The following is a 20,452-nucleotide window of genomic DNA, read 5'->3' on the forward strand; positions in this document are numbered from 1 at the left end:
CATTTCCTTTGTAAGTTAATAAATACTGAGGCTGGACCTAAGCTAGCATGATAAAATAGTAAAAGACCCTACATTACAAATATTCCCTAAATATTTGTGTCTATGACTACCAGTCATACAGTTTCATAAATGGATAACTTTTTAATTTTTTATTATTTTTTAATTTAAATTTTAGTTACTTAACATACAGTGCAATTTGGTTTCAGGAGTAGAAATCAGTGATTCATCACTTACATATAACAGTGCTTATCACAAGAGCCTCCTTAGTACCCATCACCCATTTACCCCCACTCACCTCCCTCCATCAACCCACAGTTTGTTCTCTATTGTTAAGAGTCTCTTATAGTTTGTTTTTCTCTCTTCTCTTTTCCCCTACCTTCCCACATATTCATCTGTTTTGTTTCTTAAATTCCACACATGAGTGAAATCATATGGTATCTGTCTTTCCCTGATTGACTTATTTCACTTAGCAAATACATTCTAGCTCCATCCATGTTTTTGCAAATGGCAAGTTTCATTCCTTTTGATGGCTGAGAAATATTCCATTGTAAATATATACCACATCTTCTTTATCTGTTCATCAGTTGATGGACATTTGGGCTCTCTCCATAGTTTGGTTATTGTTGATAATGCTGCTATAAACATTGGGGTGCATGTACCCCTTCAAATCTGTATTTTTGCACCCTTTAGGTAAATACTTAATAGTGCAATTGCTGGATCATAGGGTAGTTCTAGTTTTAGTTTTTCTGAGGAACCTCCATACTGTTCTCCAGAGTGGCTTCACCAGTTTGCATTACCACCAACAGTGCAAGAGGGTTCCCTTTCTAGATGGATGACTTTTAAAAATCTCTCTCACATAAATATATTGCAAATGAGGATATATATGAATTTAAATAATCTGCAACAACATAACTGTTCATTGAATATAACTCTTAGGAATTATATTCTCAGAGGATACATATGCCAAGCAAGGACTTGACCCAAACATTTATAAATTATAACAAAATTTATTGGCAATAGAGTTGGTAGGTTTACCTGAGATTGTGCATTGACATTGGCTCCATTTGTGACCAAGACTTTTACCACCTCTGCTTGCCCAGCCAAAGATGCTATATGCAAGGCTGTGTTTCCTTTCTGTAAAATGAAAAGATACATCACTCACCCTCTTTATCTCTTTGTTTCAACATTTTATAAAATATGGAATCCTTCTATGTTTCTAAGTTCCCCAAAGAGAACATGGTTGGTTGATAAGTATCTCATGAGAAGTTTGCCCTGATTCTTATCAAAGGCTGAATCCTTACTGAATCTGTCAATTGACATAAAAACCATTAAATATGTGATACTGACCTTTGTAGCTGCATCCACATTGGCTTCTCTCTGTAGCAGTTCAGAAACAACTTCTACATGGCCTTCTTTAGAAGCAAGATGGAGCGCGTTCAATCCATTCTGATTAAGAATGAAGGGAAAACTTTACTCAGCAGGTTGAGAATAGAGCAGCAAACAGTCTACTTAGAACTCTGAAGATAATATCCCACCAACAATCACTTGTATGTGTGCAGTATAGAATCTTGAATTAGGAATAAAGGTACTTGAAAATTAGGCAGGTTGTTCTGGTATCATTTTTTACTAAATTTTGCATACCTACATGTGTGAATGCCCCTTTAACAAAGCAGAGTAATTTGAAAATCTGACTGATGATGTTTAGCCAGAAAAAAGAAAAAAGGCAAGAAAGAGAAAGTCCTGGTAACAACTAAGGAAAGATTCAAGGAGTTTATAGTCTGGATTTTTTAAAATTTTAACTAGAAAATTAAACAGCAACAAAAACCACAACTAACCTGATTGCAAATGTTTATGTCAACCCCATTTTTTATGTAGTCAAGGGCCTTTTCAAGGTGTCCAGCTCGAGCTGCTCTTAAGTAACTTGCATTGGCATCAGACTAAAAGAAAAAAGAAAAACATTTTGATGAAATGAAACCCATATACATGTTAGAGCAATTCAGCTTATAGTCCAAACTAAAAAGATTTTTACAGTCAATATTTTTAAATTGAACTATTGTATTTCTAACATGAAAATACTCTAAAAAGTCTTTGTGAAATCACCAGGAAAAGGATAAATTCTTGAAAAGTTAGTTTCAAGTATACAAAGTTACCCTTTGTGTGATGTCATAACTGAGAAAATTTCCCATAATATGTAGGTGTCTTCAATCAACATACAATTCCTAGGGACTAAAGAGAAATCCTATAACTTCCTGGTGGTTTCATTATGAAAATCTCATTATTCTATTTTACAGAAATTTAACATCTATTCCATTCTTTCATATTTAACTGTCCCCACCAATTTTTCAATTCATAGGTTCACAAATATGTTTAATGTTATTATACTAGTTTAATTTGTAGGATGTTCTCTTGGATTTTCCCACAGCACAAAGCCATGTGTTAGAACATAGAATGTTTCTGAAAAGCATTTATAAATTTCCGTACAAATTGTGAAGAGTACTTTCCATATATTTTCAAGCAAGCTAAGGCTACCACCTAAGAAAACTCTATTAGGAACATTAGCAAGAGCAAATAAATAAATACCTATAAACTGGAAAGCAACAAAAACCAAATCTGTAATGCATTCACCAAAATTACAACTCTGCCTTTCTGCTAAACACTAGTACTTCTGATTGTGGGGTTGAAACCACCTATACCAGTGAACCTTTAATGGAAAGAAGACAGGGAGATGAAAGAATTCAAAGTTGGGTCTGCACAACTTGTAAAGGAGTCTTGCTCAGTGTAGAACAACATAGAATCAGGTTTTCCTGAAAGGGTAGCCAAAAACATCTCATCATTGGTTATCAATGCCATCATGTGGGGGTATGGCTGAAATAACAGAGGAAATTGTCTTCTTTCAGCCATTTGGCGGATACCTTCAAAGCCCCTGTTCACAGGCCACCTCATCTGGAAAGACTTCCCAGACCTCCCAGTCAGAGATTAATTGCTTGGTGCTCACAAAGCATGAATTTTGTTGACTCCTCTAGGTATTTCTCACACAGCATTATAGTTTTTGGTATACCTGTCCTTCTTCCTCCCTAAATTGTAAGTCCCTTAAGAATAAGCAGAGGTAGCCTTGATCAAGGGGTAGGCAATACAGAAAGCTGACAAGATGCCAATCTTTGAGGAGTGCTACTTCATCCTTGGAAATGTAATTGTGATAAAGGAAATTCCATTCTCAGAAGAGTCTTTGGTTCTGGTGTGGGTCAATTTAGTTAGGATTCGATTTGCTCAGGTCTTCAAAGGATAGGCCACTATTTCTATGTGTTCCACCCTCCTCATTTATAGCAGTACACCTCTCCCTGAAGAAGTATTCCTTTGTCTAAATCCTGCCTTCCCAATCTCAGCATTATTGGCATTTTTTAAAGAAAGATGTTATTTTATTTTATGTAATCTCTATCCCCAACATGGGGCTGAAACCCACAACCTCAAGAGTTGCACACTCCACCAACTCAGCCAACCACCCACCCCCACTGGCATTTTGATCCAAGGAATTCTTTGATGTGGGAGATGGTCTTGTTTGGTGTCAATGTTTATTAGCATCCCTGGCCTCTAACAACTATCACTTATTTGTGACTACTAAAAATATATCCTGAATTGCCAAATTTCCCTTGGCAGTTGGGGAAGAGGGATTTTCCCAGCTGAGAACCACTGCTCTAAATAAAGAGAAAACCAATTTATTTACAGATTGTAGGCCTGCCTGAGTTACCACATGCCTTGACCTACTGCAGGCCAGTGACTGTATGTATAACATTCATTTTTGTGTTTCCCCTGCAATTAGAAGCATCCTGGCACACAGCAGGTGCCTAAAAATGGTTTTGTGAATGAATGAATCAACAAATAAGTAAACTGTATGGAAATAACTGTACTAATTAAAATATTGCCTGCAACAATACAGGAAGTTTTATTTGTAACAGCAGCAGCAGCTATCTAAATGGAGAACCTGCTAGAATACAAAGCTGACTGCCAAAGATGATAAACTAAGCCATTGAGTTGGTATCTGGGAACACATGTAGCTATTGCTAAAATAAAATTGGGATGTGAGTCAAGCATCCAAATCATTTAATCAGAACTGAGGGTTAAGTAAGAGGAGGACAAGAGATATGGCTTCAAATTAGACAAAGGACAAACCAAAAGTTTGAAGGAATTTCAAGAAAAATAAAATACAGTTTTTAAAGAGGTTTGCTACTTTGAGATGGTTGGGGGCACGGTTGTCTGGTTTCAAGTCCAGTTAAAAATAAATTAGCTATGCGAGGATGGCTCATTGTACCATAAAACATCATCTTCTTTGTGCCTGCTCAATGACTTATCAGCGAATTTGCCCAGAAGGGCTCTGAGGCTGTTCTGGGAACAAATGACATCAGTATTGGATGTTTCAACTGCCAAGATAACAACTGTGAGTTAAGCATCCCCAATTCTGACTCTGAGTGCATAAAAACAGCTACTAAAGAAGTTCAAACAGAGGTATCATAATTCAAGGAAAGCCTCTGAGTTGATTCCATATCTGAAAAGTTTTGACAACTGTATATACTGCCCATTTTCCTCTCCGAAATTTTCTCACCAGAATCTCTAAAGCAAAACAAAATACAACGATAAAAAAAATTCTAATCCAGTGCTTCTCTACCTATTTGGAGTTCAGATTCTTTTGAGACTAACAAAAGTTGCAAAGAAATCCCTTTCCTTCAACAACTGTACATATATGCACACATACACCAAATCTGCACATACACACCAAACCTGTGCGTGCACACAAAATTTGCACACTGATTTCATGTGGCTCGGGATTGCCAACCCTGCTCACAGATGCATGTTTAAGAACATGTTTAACATGAATCCATGAGCAGTAGATAAATGATTAAGAGTTTTCCGGTGGATACCTTCACTGTGTATGTCTCACCAGTGACCCTAGTATCAAATAATTCTCTAAGGTAGCTAATTTATCACCTGAGAACTTTAAGAAAAAGAGAAGAAACAAAAAAAATTATTTTCTTCCCTTTTCTCAGCCCTCTGTTATGCACAGGCATGCTTAACACACTGATACAGAACAATCAGCTACTTTATACTTCCAAGAAAAAGTATGGGCAATAAAGAAGGAAGAAAATACAAAGAAAAAGCAAGAGGAAGAAAATGAAGCCTGCCTTGAAGAAAAATGACAACTTAGGGAGTGTGGTTATTCTTGCCTTCAGAAGAAGAACCAAGAAGATCCTCCTTTTATTCTCAACCACCTTCAAACAATGCAGCCCTGTCTTCCACAAATATTTGCTGAACATGGATGGGGCGCTAGTCAAGGCTGACATCTGGCTGCACAGAGGTGAGCGAAACAGACTGGCACCAGTGAAGGCTCGCTTTCACCTCCCTCTTACACTTTATCAAATCATGTTGCTTAAGTGGCAGGGTAAATAATGGATTCTTCCCTATTTTTTTTTTTTTCAAATTCTATCCCTAGTACCTATATGATGCTCTTTATTTCCTTAATGCTAAAAATATATAATATTTTGTATTTGGCTCAATAGCAATGTGTTGTGTCTCTGAGCTGTCATTTCATCAAAAACTTGGGAGTCACTCTTTACACAGACTACAGCCTGGGTTTTAGTCCTAAGGATGCTATCAAAACAACGCCTCTTAAAGCCAGTTGTAGACAAAGCCCTATGAAAGGAAATCAGCTCTCATGAGAAGGTAAGCTCTGCCATGTAAAAGTCAAACAGAAGAGATCATTGCCTAGTGAGTCAGTTGGCACAAAATTAATATAAGCAGGTCAGTCAGCATTTTTTCCCGTAGATGATCAAAATCTGTAGGAAGAATATGGAAAATGATAACGTCTTTCATCACCATTTCATGTCTTGTCTACTTAGTCATTTTACTAGACAGGAAAGAAATACGAACCACGTGTGTTTTTCAAGGAAACAGCTTCAAGGGTAGAGTCAAGTATTATTATGGATTAATCTAATAACTCAGCATTTCCACCTATACTGGCATATTGATATTTTCAGCAGAAAGCAGTGATTGGAATGAATAAGCATTTCCTGAGTGCCAACATCAGTAATAAACTAATACTTCATACCTCTGACTATATGCTAGACACTATTACAAGTACTTACATTAACTTCATTATATTAGTCACTTACTACAGTATGTATTAATTGCATGAATCCTTACATTAGTTTAGTCCTTATAATATTTACATGAAGTAGTGTAGTGAATTGTGTCTCTCCAAAATTCACATCCACTTGGAACCCCAGAAGATGGCAACGGACACAGGACATGGATATAGGATCTTTGCACAAATAATTAGTTAAGATGAGGTCAGACTGGATTTGAATGGGCCCTAAATCAATGACTGATGGTTTTAGAAGAAGAGAAAATATGTAAATATCAAATCACTATATTGTACACCTCAAACTAATATAATGGTATATGTCAACTATATCTCAAAAAAAAAAAAAAAAAAAAAAGACAAGACACACAGATACATAAGAGAGAACATGTAAAGATGCAGGAAGAGGCTGGAGTTAAGCTGACACAAGATAAAGAGTGCCAGGTGGGGCACCTGGGTGGCTCAGTTTGTTAAGTGTTTGACTTCAGCTCAGGTCATGATCTAATGGTTTGTGAGTTCGAGCCCCACATCAGCTCTGTGCTGTGCCCCCACCTCCCACTCTCATACTCTCTCAAATATAAATACACATTAACAACAACAACAACAAAATGCCAGGAACCACCAGAAACTGGAAGACACAAGGAAGAATTATCCACTCAAGCCTTTGGAGGAAGTGTGGCCTTGTGGACACCTTGATTTTGGACTTCCGGCCTCCAGAACTGTGAGTAAGTTTCTATTGCCATAAGCCACTGAGTTTGTGGTGGTTTGTTATGGCAGCCCTAAGCAACTGATACAAATAAGAACAATTACTAGCTCCATTTTATAGATGAAGAAACTGAGCTATAGAAAGGATGAATGACTTTCCCAGGGACACACAGCTTATGAGTGGCAGAAATACAAACCCAGACAGTCTAACTCCAGAGTCTAGGCTGTTAATCACTAGCTTGAGAAAGGGCTTAATAAATGTTTGCTCCATAGTTTATGCTTGCGAACTCTTGGTTCATTCATTCATCTTCCATCCATCCATCAGTCCATCCAACCATTAAATTAACTATGTAAGTACTTTCAGGTATATCCTCTCTAGACCACAATTCCTTTAATGAGTTTAGTTGAAGCCTCAAGATCAGGCTGACAGTGGACTGGCAGAAGAAATGTAGATTGGAGGCTCAGTGAGTATGTAATAGAGCTGTGCTCCATTGCTTCTAAACCTCAGGGAGCAATGTCTGAGAACTGTTAATACCTGATCTACCAATTCTTGAATCTTTTTCTTTTATCTCATCTTCCCAACTATCTGGGAACTGTATGAAGGGTAAGAGCATCCTTCCTGTAAGCTTCAGGGTCCTTTTCTCTACTGGTGTCCTGCCCTCTGCTTACCTACATACTCAGGTGTTTCTTAAACAACTTAAAAACAAAGCAAAAAACTTTCCCCCACATATCTACCTAGCACTCCCTGCAAATGATGATCTCCTCTATTTCTCTACTGCTGTTAGCCTGCACCCTAGCTACTCCACTTATTAGAGGTAAGTTTTATCAAGTAACTTTGGCAAGCTTCTTACGTGCCCCTCCAGTTTCTCAGCTGTCAAATGGGCATAAAATAATCTAGTATCAGAATGAAATTAGCTTGTTTATATTAGGTGCTTAGTGTGAGTGCATAGCAAGCATTCAATAAATGATTATAACTTTATTTTGGTGAGTGTGATGCTAAGTGAAATAAGCCATACAGAGAAAGACAGATGCCATATGTTTTCACTCTTATGTGGATCCTGAGAAACTTAACAGAAACCCATGGGGGAGGGGAAGAAAAAAAAAAAGAGGTTAGAGTGGGAGAGATCCAAAGCATAAGAGACTCTTAAAAACTGAGAACAAACTGAGGGTTGATGGGGGGTGGGAGGGAGGGTAGGGTAGGTGATGGACATTGAAGAGGGCATCTTTTGGGATGAGCACTGGGTGTTGTATGGAAACCAATTTGACAACAAATTTCATATATTAAAAAAAAATCACCCTATTAGCATCAAACATGTTCAAGGCTTGGTCTGGGTTAGTCTCACTGCTTCTATATCCTTAACACTAATTCATATTTGAGTTCTTGGCAATATGGCTTATCTGGTTCATCAGTCAAGCCTCTCTGCACAAAATCACTGATGACCTTCCAATCATAGAATCCCATTGCTTAAACGTTAGCTCTGCCTTTTCTTAATGTAAAACCATTTGACATTACTGACCCCCTTCTCTTTCTTGAAAGTCTTCCTCTTAGTTTCCCTCATGTCTTTGTTCACTCTTTTTTGTTCCTTACTGTCCCAACCCATCACTAAAAAATGGGTGTTTCCTATTTTCAGAACTCATATTTCTTTCCCCCCTGTGCTCGTTCCCAAAGTGACCTCATCACTACCGTGGTTTCCACCATTCTCTTGAAGCCTAACATTCTGCATGTACATTGCACCCATTGGATCCCAAAACATTTCCACTTCCATGTCCCCCAATTCCCTGACCTTCACTGCAACAACAAACATTATAATGTATAATCAATGTATAAAGCATCTGCTACAGCAACTAGGTACTAATGTCAGAGATGTGAATCATAAATTCCTTTCATTTTCTTATTTGTATTTAAAGGTCCCAAGATTTCCAAGCCACTCAGGCATACAACTTTGGTGTGAATCTTTTTTTTTTTTAATTGAGGTATGATTGACATATAACAATCATATTTACTTTCAGGTACACAATGTACTGACTTGATATTTGTATATATTGTAAAATGATCATCACAATAGGTCTAGTTAACATTTGTCACCATAAATAGCTACAGATCGTGTGTGTATGTGTGTGTGATGCGAAGTGTGAATCTTTGATTACTTACTTATTTCTTCTTTAGTCTCTCCCTCAAACTCTCTTCTAGAAAATTATGTGTATGTTTCTTATCAAACATTCTGCCTCCAGGGACTTTTACAGTGTTTATCCTCCTTTTACAAAGCACTTATCATAATGTATATCATACATACAAAAGAATGCCTGAAGCATATATGAACAGCTTAAAGAAAAATAATGGAAGAAACAGCCGCATGCCCAGTAAACTCAAAAATGAAAGTTACAAGCACTCCATAGACTTCCAATGAGCCCTTCTTTGACTGGCTCTCCAAAGGCATCCTCTGTTCTAGTTAATCATTCTCAACATCTATGTAAACCTCCCCAACCTAAATGTTATGTAGTGGACTGTCTTTGCACTCTCTGTAAATGGAATCATACATTATGGATCTTTCTGTGACATGCTTCCTTTGTCTAATGTTGTCTTAGAGTCATTCACGCTGACATGTATAACTGCAGCCGATTTATCACTGTGGCTGCAGAAGATTCCATTATGTGATTGTAACACAATCTATTTATCCACTGTGGAGTTGATGAACGTTTGAGTTGTTTCCAGTTTGGGTCTACTATGAACAGGGTTGCCATGAACATTCTGGCTCTAATCTTGGTGCAAACAGGCAAGGATTTTTAAAGTACATACCTACTATCATAAACGCTGTGTCACTTGGTATGTGCTAACTCAACTGTACCAGTGAATGGAAAATTGTTTTTCAAAGTGATTGTACCAATTTACACTTTCTGTGGTTTGTGATTATTGATCATGATTTCATATTCCTTAGAAATTAATCTTTGGGAATTCTTTCGGGCCTGGGTTAAGGATGCCATACTCCAAAAACGAATTTAACATTGCTTCTTCCAGTTGCTTAGAGGCACTATCAACCCAAGATTATTTTTAAAATAAATGTTTGCCTTGAGAGTTTTTTTTTGGTTTTGTTTTAAAGACTACACAAATAAATTTAGATTTCAAGCTGGTATGGATATGAGGGATTCCTTGTGGTTACAAATTCTCAGGGAAGATTTTTTTTTCCCTTCCAGCTGGTGACAAATTGAGACAGGCAAGTTTTTGCTACTCTTTTTATGTGGTGGATTTATTTCCTGTCCACCCCTGTATTGGGAGCCAACCCCTTTGGAGCCCTGTTTATTAGGGGATCTCTTATTAGACTGCCCACTTGGGCATGTTCTAGGCTTTGTCTCCTGGGCCCTGTGTCTATGTAGACAAGTAAAACTGGTTCTTGCTTTCATGTCATTTTTACCTCTATAGATCCCTTACTTTTGTGCCAGTTTACAAGTGTACTTCAAAGGACTTATTTTTATCATTATCCTAACATTTTAGCTTTCCTTACAGCTGGGAATATGCTTAACCTTTTCTTTTTTTTTTTTTCTATTCACCCTGTTCTAATTGCCCAGTTCAGGCCCTAGCCATGTGATGCCCAGATCATTCTGAAAACCTCTAAGAGGTTGTAGCCAGTACACTATCCCTAGGTGAATATTCCAGGAGCACCGAACACTGTTCAGGAGCTCACTGAGGAGCCACTGAGGGTTCTGAGAAAATCATGACAAAAACAGTAAGTGTAATTTAGTGAATGCCTACTATAGGTCAGACTCCACTAAGCATTTTACATATGTAATTTTTACACATGCATTGTTAGTGTTTATTTCTTAAAAATTCAATCAAGATAGGAACCTGCATTGCAGATGTGAAAAAATGAGTTTCATGAAAGTAAGTGGCTTGCCCAAGGTCACACAGCTAATAAGTAAGCAGCAAGGATTCAAAGCCATAAGTATTTGATAAAAACCCAGGCTCCTTCCTCAATACCAGTGGTTCCGTGGGGCCCTAGCAGACAAACTAAGATCAAGAGTGAGGCGGAGTAAGCTGATTTCCTTATGCCTATTTGCAGTTTCACCCCAAGTAGATACGCTAGTATCTGCTTTTTATGTTGATGTTTGATGGCAAGCTTCATTTGTAAAAATGTTTCTGCTTTTAAATCACAGTATTCAATTGCTATTGCATAGCCTCCAAGGCCCTTTAAATCCTGACGCAAACAAACACTTCCAACCCAAACCAAAAACACAAATACTGATCTTGACAGCAATCTAGACAGCTTTTCATTTCTCCCACTTATTATTTCTAGACAGGCCCCATAATATCCTGTCACTGTGATGTCATCCAGGACATCTCTCTGCTGACTACTAGACCTCACTCCCTCTCCCCTGTCAATAGGTCTAGTAACTAAGTCCTAGGACCAGTTCAACTGTCACTTCATCTGTGCAATTTTCTCCCCAAATACCAGATATGACACCCCTCCCCTGCCCTTGGGACTCCTACAGCATGTGCTCTGTTTTGCTCAGGATCCAGTGAGTCTATCAAGATGGACAGTAATGTCTTTTTGGGCAGGTGCTTGTCTTATTCAGGACAGAGTTCTACCTAACAGAATCCCAGTACATGCTGAACCAAGAAAATGCTGATCCCCTGCATGGTCCAATGCTCTAATCATTCCTCAAGAAGCGAAATCCTACAGAAACTTAATTAGGAACCAAAAAAGTCTGCTCTTCCTTGCTGTTTCTCCATTTCACCAAAGAAAGGTAAGAGTCCAGGGACAGACTTAGGGGTTCTTCCACACTTGAAGAGAAGATAAAAGGGGTGATGCTCAGCGAGTCTGAGATTACTCTGGTTTCCCAATTCACCTTAGGCAAAGCACCTTATTTTTGTGATGCTTGCTGGGATCACCTGTGGAGCAATGTATCTGCTTCAGTAATAACTGTCAGAAAGTGTATGCAGGTGAGGCCTGCAGTCTATTGTGTTTTATGAATCAGGAGGTCTTTAAGTGTTCTGATACCTAATAACATGGTATTGTAACTAACAGTGATTGGACACTTCTAATATGTGGGGCATTTTCTGTAGATCACCCCAAATTCATTCTCATAGGTCTGTGAAGTCTGTGTTACTATCATCTCTATTTACAGATGAAAAAGGTTAGATAATTTACCCAAGGGCAGTTTTCTAGAAACTTGCAGAAGCAAGATTTGAATTCACGTCTACCTGGTTTTAGAACTCTGCCCTTATTCCCAATTCTAATGCTTCCTTGGCTAAATGTTCCGGAATAATATAAAAGAACTCATGTTCCTTGAGTAAAGAAGGAGAAAAAGAGCAGCAACATTTATTTAGAGTCATCGGAGTGACAGGTACTCTGCTAGAACTTTCCAGATATTGCTGGAATGTGGTCATTGTTCTCGTCACCAATAAAGGGGTTCTTTTCACCCCTTTTGTCCAACACAGAATGACTCCCAAATAGATACCCCTACTCCTACTGGTAGTCAGTTGTGGTTTTCTTCTAACATGTTTAGACCAGTGGTCCTGGTTGTTGTAATTACATAATTTAGTTAGGTATTATTTAAACTTCAAAACAATGCAGAGAAAGGATACTTTTATGAAAACTAAGTTAAATACTTTGGAAAGACATACTAGAAAGAAGTTCCTAAAAATATTCCTGCTAAATCAGATAGGAATGAGAGGATTGAAGGGGCTAAAATAAAAATCAGAAAAATCCAGAAAGATTCTATACTCAGATTACTTCACAGATTACTTTAATCTCTAGCTTTCCGTTAAAGAGATGAAAAGTGGGACTCCTAGAAAGAGCATTTATGGTATGGAAGGCCAACGAGAATTATAGTTGGGGATCCATACTCTGAGAAAAGTCTTCATCTTTAAATCCATGTTGGGCAAATGGATGCACATGTATGTGATTTAAGGTAACACTCAAATATTTACCAAATATATGTACCTTTTAGTGTTCTTGGCTATGAATCATTTTTTAAATTAACCAAATAATTACTGATATAAATTTTGCTATATAAAAGGCCATCTGTTAACCTTGTTTTCTGCTTCTCAAGAAGTTAATTTCAAGAAGATTGTAAGACACCTCTAACAAAACTTCTTCTAATAAAAACATGCAGAAGAATGATCTGGATGGCCAGATCTAACAGACCTGTTGCCTGGTCATACCTCAGAAAATATGGCCCAGGAAGAGCAGCAATTTTTTAGTTTTCTCACATTGGATGCACCAATTCAAATGTGAATGCCAACCAGCATATCTATGCAGACATATCAGAAAATAAATAAATCTGTTTAGTTAAATCTACATTCTCAACCTCACTATGGTGTTGTGTAGATCATGAATTCACAAGCCTGGGTCTTCAAGAAATAAATATTATATCTCTTCTAACTAGTAAAACAAATCTTCAAAGTGAGTATTACATTATTTATTCCATCAAGAGGATTAAGGATGCATATTCAATACAGGGTTCAATATCTGGCAGTTAAGCAGTGATATCTACTTGGCCTCAACCTTGAGGATACAGTTATTGCTTTCAATGATGTTATAATCTAGCTGTGAAGGCTGGAGACAGCAGGTGGAATGAGAATTTAAGGTAGAAGATCCTAAACAAGATGATGAAGTCTATAGATGCTATTGAGAAGAGCCATTTCTGCACACTGAATATGGCTGGAAAACAACTAAGAAGAGAGGCAGGAATTCTAGAGGGGACCAAGTCAGTGGAGAAAAGAAGGAAGGAAAAATGGGCAGAGATATGGAAATGGGGAGGTTTCAGGAATGGTAAATAGACAATCTATTGAAAAGGGGAGGCCCCTAGAGAGAGTGGTAAAGGAGAAGTTCACAGAAGGTTTGGAATGGCATTTGAATTTGATTTAACTTCATCGCAAAGCTATCAGAACACAGTGCAGGGTTTTGATGAGTGAGAAGAAAGTTTTAAATCTATGTTTTAGCCTACTTAGTTGACAGCAGCTTCATGTAGAAGAAAATGGAGACAAAAAGAGCTATAGGTCACTGGTTGTTAATTTATTATGCCTCAAGGATCTCCAGAGGAAGACTTACACAAACAAGCAAACGAATGAGACACTCAGACCCTACCCCCAGACATTCAATTGGTCTGAGATGAGACATTTTAATAAACACAGCTCAAATGATTTTAATGTGCAACCAGACGTGAGCACCACGGAATTAGGTGAGAGTAAAAATACAGCTCTATGTGACAGAGAAAGACAATTACCATATGATTTCACTTACATGTAACATCTAAAGAACAAATGAACAAAGAAACAAACAAAAACCAGACTCTTAAATGAGGAGAACAAACTGGTGGTTGCCAGAGGGGAGGGGTGGGGGGAGATGGCTGAAATAGAGAAAGAGGAAAAAGAGGTGCAAACTTCCACTTGTGGAATAAATAAGTCATGGAGGTGAAAAGCAAAGTAGGAAATATGGTCAATGATATTGAAATCCCACTGTATGACGACAGATGGTGACTACACTTATCTTGGTGAGCAAAGCATAAGGTATAGAATTGTTGAATCACTATGGTGTACACTTAAAGCTAATGAAACATTGTATGTTAATTACATTGCCATAAAAAATAAACAAATATGGCTGTATGTGATATGGATACTTTGGGGGGATAGCAGGGAGGATGGAAAAGAAAAGAACAATGTGAGAGGCATTCTGAAGGTCTGCTGACAGATTTTTATTTTCACATAAGAGAATGTTAAGATTTTTAAATTTTGGCTTTCATAATTGCTTTTCACCCTTCTCTTTTACTCTTCTATATCCCCCATTTAAAGCAAACTTTTGTACCCAGAAGTGAAAGATGGAAGGCTTTCCTTGGTAGTATCAAGCAGTAATTTTTGGTGAACAAAGTAATACAGATTTGTAAATTATTCTCAGTCAGGAAGGGGATTTGCACAGTATGGGGGCTGCTTATCAAAATCCCAACGTCCTCTGTGCTATTGCTCCTTAATTTGTGATTTAATGTCAGTTTTAGTTTTGAAATATAAATGGAACTGCTTTGTAGAACTCCTCAAAATCTAAGACTGGTATATTTATGTGGGATAAAACAATGTTCAACAGAAAAAAAAAATAGCTTGCGAGTCACATTCTTCCAAATTTAAGGCTTTGAGATTGGACATGGAGCCACAGGGCTACTCAAGCATGTGAGGGGGGAGGCAGTAACAAAGGAGGGATTTTTTTTAACCCACTAGACTAGAGTGGAATTATAGCTTATACCCAGAGACATGGCCATTCAGATAGTGCCCTCTCAAAGTTTCCAGATATTTTAGAGTATGATATTGTGTGCTGATATTTTATAGATATCTTGCACAGTGATCTAATTTCTGACCAATTTCAAAAGAATGTGACCAATTGCGCAGCCTACAACAACTGTGACATTCATGGGATAATCTGTCTCCTGTCAACAAACAACCGCAAATCTTTAGGAGACTGGTCCCCCTCCCCTACCCAGGGGTATTAGGTCTTTATCTTAGCAGATAAGTCCTTTTTAGGTGTGTGTTTTTGGGGGGTGAGGTGCAGAGATCTCAAAAGGGAATTCTGTGTGTGTGTCTTTTGTATGGCAAGTGCTTGAAAAAAAACTAGAACCCTTCTAGTTAGGGAAGATCTTGAATTATTAAGATTTCATTCTTTTTGATTTAATTGCTACCTAGTTACTGGAAATAAACCAGTGGGTTTCCACCTATAAATGAGCAATGGGAGGAGTGAGAGAGGGGGTGAGGGCTTAACCAATAAGGGAAATGCTTCCAAAGACTATCTATGTTTGTAATCATCTCTATCAAAACCACCCAAAGGACAGGGGTTGCCTCCACAGATTCCTTCCCATTGTTACAAGGCTGCCTTTGTTTGTAAGGACTTTGCTTGGAACTAACCTTAGTTCATCCCTGAAAATGAGGTCACTGTCCCCTAACACATGTTAGGCATGGTTACCATCTTTCCACTGGGGCCTCTGCCAGCAAGGCCCCTGCTGTTGCACATTTCAGATCTGCCAGAGCTTCTGTGCACGGCGGCCCCTCTAAAACTGAAAGGCAAAACAACATTTCCATCTTTATCTTTAAGTAGAGGGAACTGGGAACCAGTTAAAAAAATAAATACAGTGCTGGAAGGCTTTTGTTTTTATAAAGACAGTGTTTTTAAGGATTTACTTTGCCAGGCTGATAAAACCCACTCTCATCAAGTCTGTCTACTATGATCTGGTTTACATCAAAAGGAAGACCCAGAATCCAGGCCCCTTGCAATGTCTTTTCTCACCCAGAATTCAGAGACCTAAAATTCTCCTGGAGACTGATTAGAAATAAAAATAAATACAGAGAAGAAACATGTTTCCCATAGGAAAAAAAAAAAAAAAAAAAAAAGCACATCGGGTATTGGTGGTGGGTGGGTGTTTCTAATACTTCTCAACGTGAAGTCGATTCTGTTCAGCTGTAAAACAGGATTTATTTGAGTTTGTCTGAAATTTTCTGGGAACATAAATAAAGATTTCAAAGAACAAGTTTCGCCTACGTCTCAAGGGATGTAAGGCCATTTGTATCAGGAGAGGAGAGTTTTGTATGTCCTAATATGTGGTCAATATAGTAATCTAATGTGCTGATTTGTAGTAGCCTGGGACAGAATTTCAAACCACTTTGACCGAAAACTTTCATTTAAAACACTTTCTTTACACTATAGATGTTGCAGAGTACCTTAGTGGGTTGAGGACACAGATTATGTCCCAATACTCTCGTATATAGATGCAGAATGGTATGTATGATGTCAGGAATGCATAGAATGGTTCAATTAAATGACAAGTGAGTTCCTCCCTGATACTGTACAATGTGAAAGTACTCTCACAGCGAATTAACAAGTGGTGTTTTCCCAAATGAACACAAATGGAAAAATGTTAATGAAAGCTCCATTTTAGCCAAAGTACCTAACACAAGATGTAGAAAGGGGTGTGTGGCTCTTGAGCCAAAATATGTTTGACATTTAAAGTGAAAACAACATGATCTCTTCATTTCATTCCATTCAAGGACATTTCAGTACAGGGTGAGTTTGTCTTCACTTGCAGATGAGTAAAGTTATGCAGCAGGGACACATTAACCTTAAAATTCATAAAACATTTAGCTTTTGTTATTCTGAAATATAAAGATCCAAATAAATAAATAAACCTGGAAGACAGCCAGAGATGGAGAAATCATTTCTGAAATGTATCTTTTTGGATTCATTAGCAGGCTTGTTTGATATCTCTGCTGTGTTTGGACATATTTCTGGTTATCTCTTGGGATGAAGAAGCACAAGAGAAATGGTAATTCGTTGCTTTAGAAAAATAAAAAAAACAAGTCTATCAACAGCTCTCTCAGTGCTCAACAATTCAGAACATATAACAGCCCTGGAGAATTTCCTTTTTTTCCCCCCACCTTAATCCACAAGGATGGAATATTAACATGAGGAAGGTTTAGCTCCTTTGGAAATTGTAATCATTTTTATTTCAGAGAATTATTTTCCCCAATGAGTTAAAACAAGAATCTAATTGAAGGTTGCATAAAGTAGTTAGCAGTTAATGTTGGTTTGTAACGTGTAAATTTGGTGGATGCCAGGCTCTCCAAAACATATGACTGAAAGCCTTTTCCATTCATTAGGCAAAAGGTAAATGCTGAACAAAAAAATATAGAGCCATTGGGGTCTTAAACTTTCTCATTATCAGTCATCCCTTCTCTTCTCTTGCTATGCTTCATCTAGTTCATCTGTCTCAATTATTTCTCACATGAACATGTCTTTTGAGAAATTCTCTTTTACTCTCCCATGAGCAAGGCTGCCTATAAAATACTTGAGGCATAATTCGTACTCCATTGTTCACTAGAGGAAGTGGCTGTCTTAAGCGATCAGGCTCTCCCACCCCTGGAAAGATCAGTTGACATGCACCCCCATCATGTTTTGTTTTTTTTTTTATAATTGGTAGAACAGGAGAGTAATTTATGGAAGTGCCCTTGATTCACCTCAACAATATGTACTAAATAATCTGAAGAGACATAGCCCTGAACGAGTAAACTGGAAAGTAAAGATTCAGTATAGTAATGATTAAGTCTTGGCTTAATATAGAGCTTTGCTTTGTATTACAAAAAAATGTACATTTCTTTTTTTAAAAACACATTTTGTTTTTTGAGGTAGATTACTGCATCATCTCTACTGTACAAATAGGAAACTGAAGCAAAGAGAAGTATGATTTGCTTAACTAGTTATGAAATTGCTGAAAATAGAAATCAGGATTCCTGGATTTTATATTCTCCCTACCTCATGGTACAAGACCAAGAAGGAAGCGGTCGATGATTTTATGGTTTGAACTAGTATAAGTTCTTGGCTGAAGATTTTCCTGCCACACTCCAATAAAGAGTAGGATCTCCAATGTCTACTTGTTCCCCTTTCCTTTCCCCAAACTACCATTCATCTTGTAACTCCCTACATACACAGTTATCTCATGCATCCTGTGCGGCATGGTGATGCATCTAAACATTGTGACCCATGCTGCATGACAAGGGCTAGAAACAGACAGCTTTGTCTCTTTAGAGATCAAATGAAGTTGTTCTGAGCCCCAGTCGGGTAGTATTATGCAGCTGAAATCTGGGGGTCTGTGTGTACCTTTTTTTTTTTTTTTATAAAACATGCAGTAAGGGGTGCCTGGGTAGCTCAGCCAGTTAAGTGTCCAACTATGGATTTCGACTCAGGTTTGTGAGTTTGAACCCCTCATCAGGTTCAGCACTGACAGTGCGGACCCTGCTTGGGATTCTCTCCTTCTCTCTCTGCCTCTCTGCCACTTTCTCTCTCTTTCTCTCTCAATAAACAAACCAAACAAACAAATAAATAAACTTTAAAAAAATTAAAACAAGCAGCAAGTTGTTGCACAACTTGGCTAAACCACAAAGAACTGCAGAGTCCCTTAGAAATGCATCTTGTAATACGAAGGTATTGCTACTAACCACTTAGGAAATACATAGCAGTTACTTCTGGCATTACACATGGTAGATTATATAAGACACATAAACTGTTTGGGATTTTTCCATTTATTTGGTATGTTATGAATCAGAACAGGGCTTCATGCCTAAGGATCCTTATTATGTAGGAGGTATTGGCATGAGTCCTAAAATATTTAATCCAGAGAACTATTCACATCTTAAATATAGCAACCGAAAACAGTGATAAGCTAAAATTGGTCTAGGTATCAGGAGAAAAGAGAAAGTGTTTACTTGAATAGATGAACATTTTCCCAACAGTTTTTTTTTTCTTTTTCTTTCTGAGGTTAGAAAATAAATATCTTGGTGTTTAGTGTGGATAGACTTAATATTGTGAATATACATAGTTTCTTCTGCATAAATATACCTTATATGGTGGGGATCAGCCAGGAAATCACAATACACTGGACTTAGCTTCCTGGTCAGATAATTAGAGGTCTGGGGATAAAAGCCCAGAGGAATTGAAGGGTGAGGTCCATGGCACCAGAGGGAGAAGAGGCATTAGCTAGAGAGATGAAGGGATCTTGAATTAACCATCCTAAAATGTTGTGTGCCAGATGGTGCAGCTGGAATGAAACTATTTGCTTTTGCGGGGGGATTGTGGGGAACACAGTTTCATACTGACTCAATAACATCAATATACCAAAATGCTATTGTTCTTTCCATTTTAATTTTTCATTGTTACTCGACCCTATCATCAACAAAGGGATTTTAGAACCCCTCGGTGAAAATATAGCTAAATAAGTTATTTGAATGAATAAAAAAACCCCATATTTTAAAATAAGCTTAGGTCACTAGTGAAGTCAGAAATAGATGGGTAGGTCTACAGATAGAATGATTTGGGAATATTAAATAATATCCAGGTGACATTTACATTTTCCTGAACAAGATGTGTAATTGGAAGATGCAACGTATTTACATTGAATGCAATAAAATGGAAGAGAGAGAGAAAGAGCAAGTAATGCCCAGATGTGCAAGAGGTCTTTTAAAAAATACTATGAAGGGCACTTGGGTGGCTCAATGGGTTAAGTGTCCAACTCTTGATTTCAGTTCAGGTCATAATCTCACAGTTTCATGCCCTGCGTGGGGGCTCTGTGCGAACAGCCTGCTTAGGATTCTCTCCCTCCTCTCTCTCTGCCCCTCCCCTGCTCACATGCGCAATGAGCTCTCTCTCAAAATAAAGAAATTTTTAAAACTTCAAAAAATACAATGAAAACACATGGTAAATGTAAAGAAGGATGTTATCTTTTATTACTCAAAGTTCAACATATAAGAGTAGACTTTATCCCAAAGTTAAGGTAACCATTAGAATGTGCAGTAGTTACAACATGGTGGGTGACTTTGAAATGTTCAGCTATATTATAATCAAACAGCTAAGACATACTGCAAGGATCATGGGAATAAACACTCATATCTAAGAAGCTGTCTTTCATGCATGAAGATGAAGGTGCTGACTCAGGGGTAGAATGCTGTATGTATTTTTTAAGTTTTTGGAGCTAGATCTAATCTAACACTTTCTATGAGCAAATCAATATACTTTGATGATTTCCGAGTTCAGACTCTGGAGCCAAAATGTCTGCATTCGAAACATGTCTCCACAATTTACAAACTATGTGTCC

The 20,452-nt window shown here is 37.7% G+C and overlaps 1 protein-coding gene across 1 annotated transcript in view; it reads right to left on the minus strand.

The window, feature by feature from the left end:
• ANK3 (ankyrin 3) overlaps positions 1 to 20,452 on the minus strand; it is a 335,879-nt gene that overhangs the window by 227,754 nt on the left and 87,673 nt on the right. The window contains exons 2-4 of the mRNA XM_042907474.1: positions 1,836 to 1,937; positions 1,348 to 1,446; positions 1,036 to 1,134 (exon numbers count right to left, since the gene is read on the minus strand). Coding sequence (XP_042763408.1) covers positions 1,036 to 1,134; positions 1,348 to 1,446; positions 1,836 to 1,937 — 300 coding nt within the window. The remainder of the gene's footprint in view (positions 1 to 1,035; positions 1,135 to 1,347; positions 1,447 to 1,835; positions 1,938 to 20,452) is intronic.

This window comes from Panthera leo, chromosome D2, assembly GCF_018350215.1.
Source record: "Panthera leo isolate Ple1 chromosome D2, P.leo_Ple1_pat1.1, whole genome shotgun sequence".
Lineage (NCBI taxonomy): Eukaryota > Metazoa > Chordata > Mammalia > Carnivora > Felidae > Panthera > Panthera leo.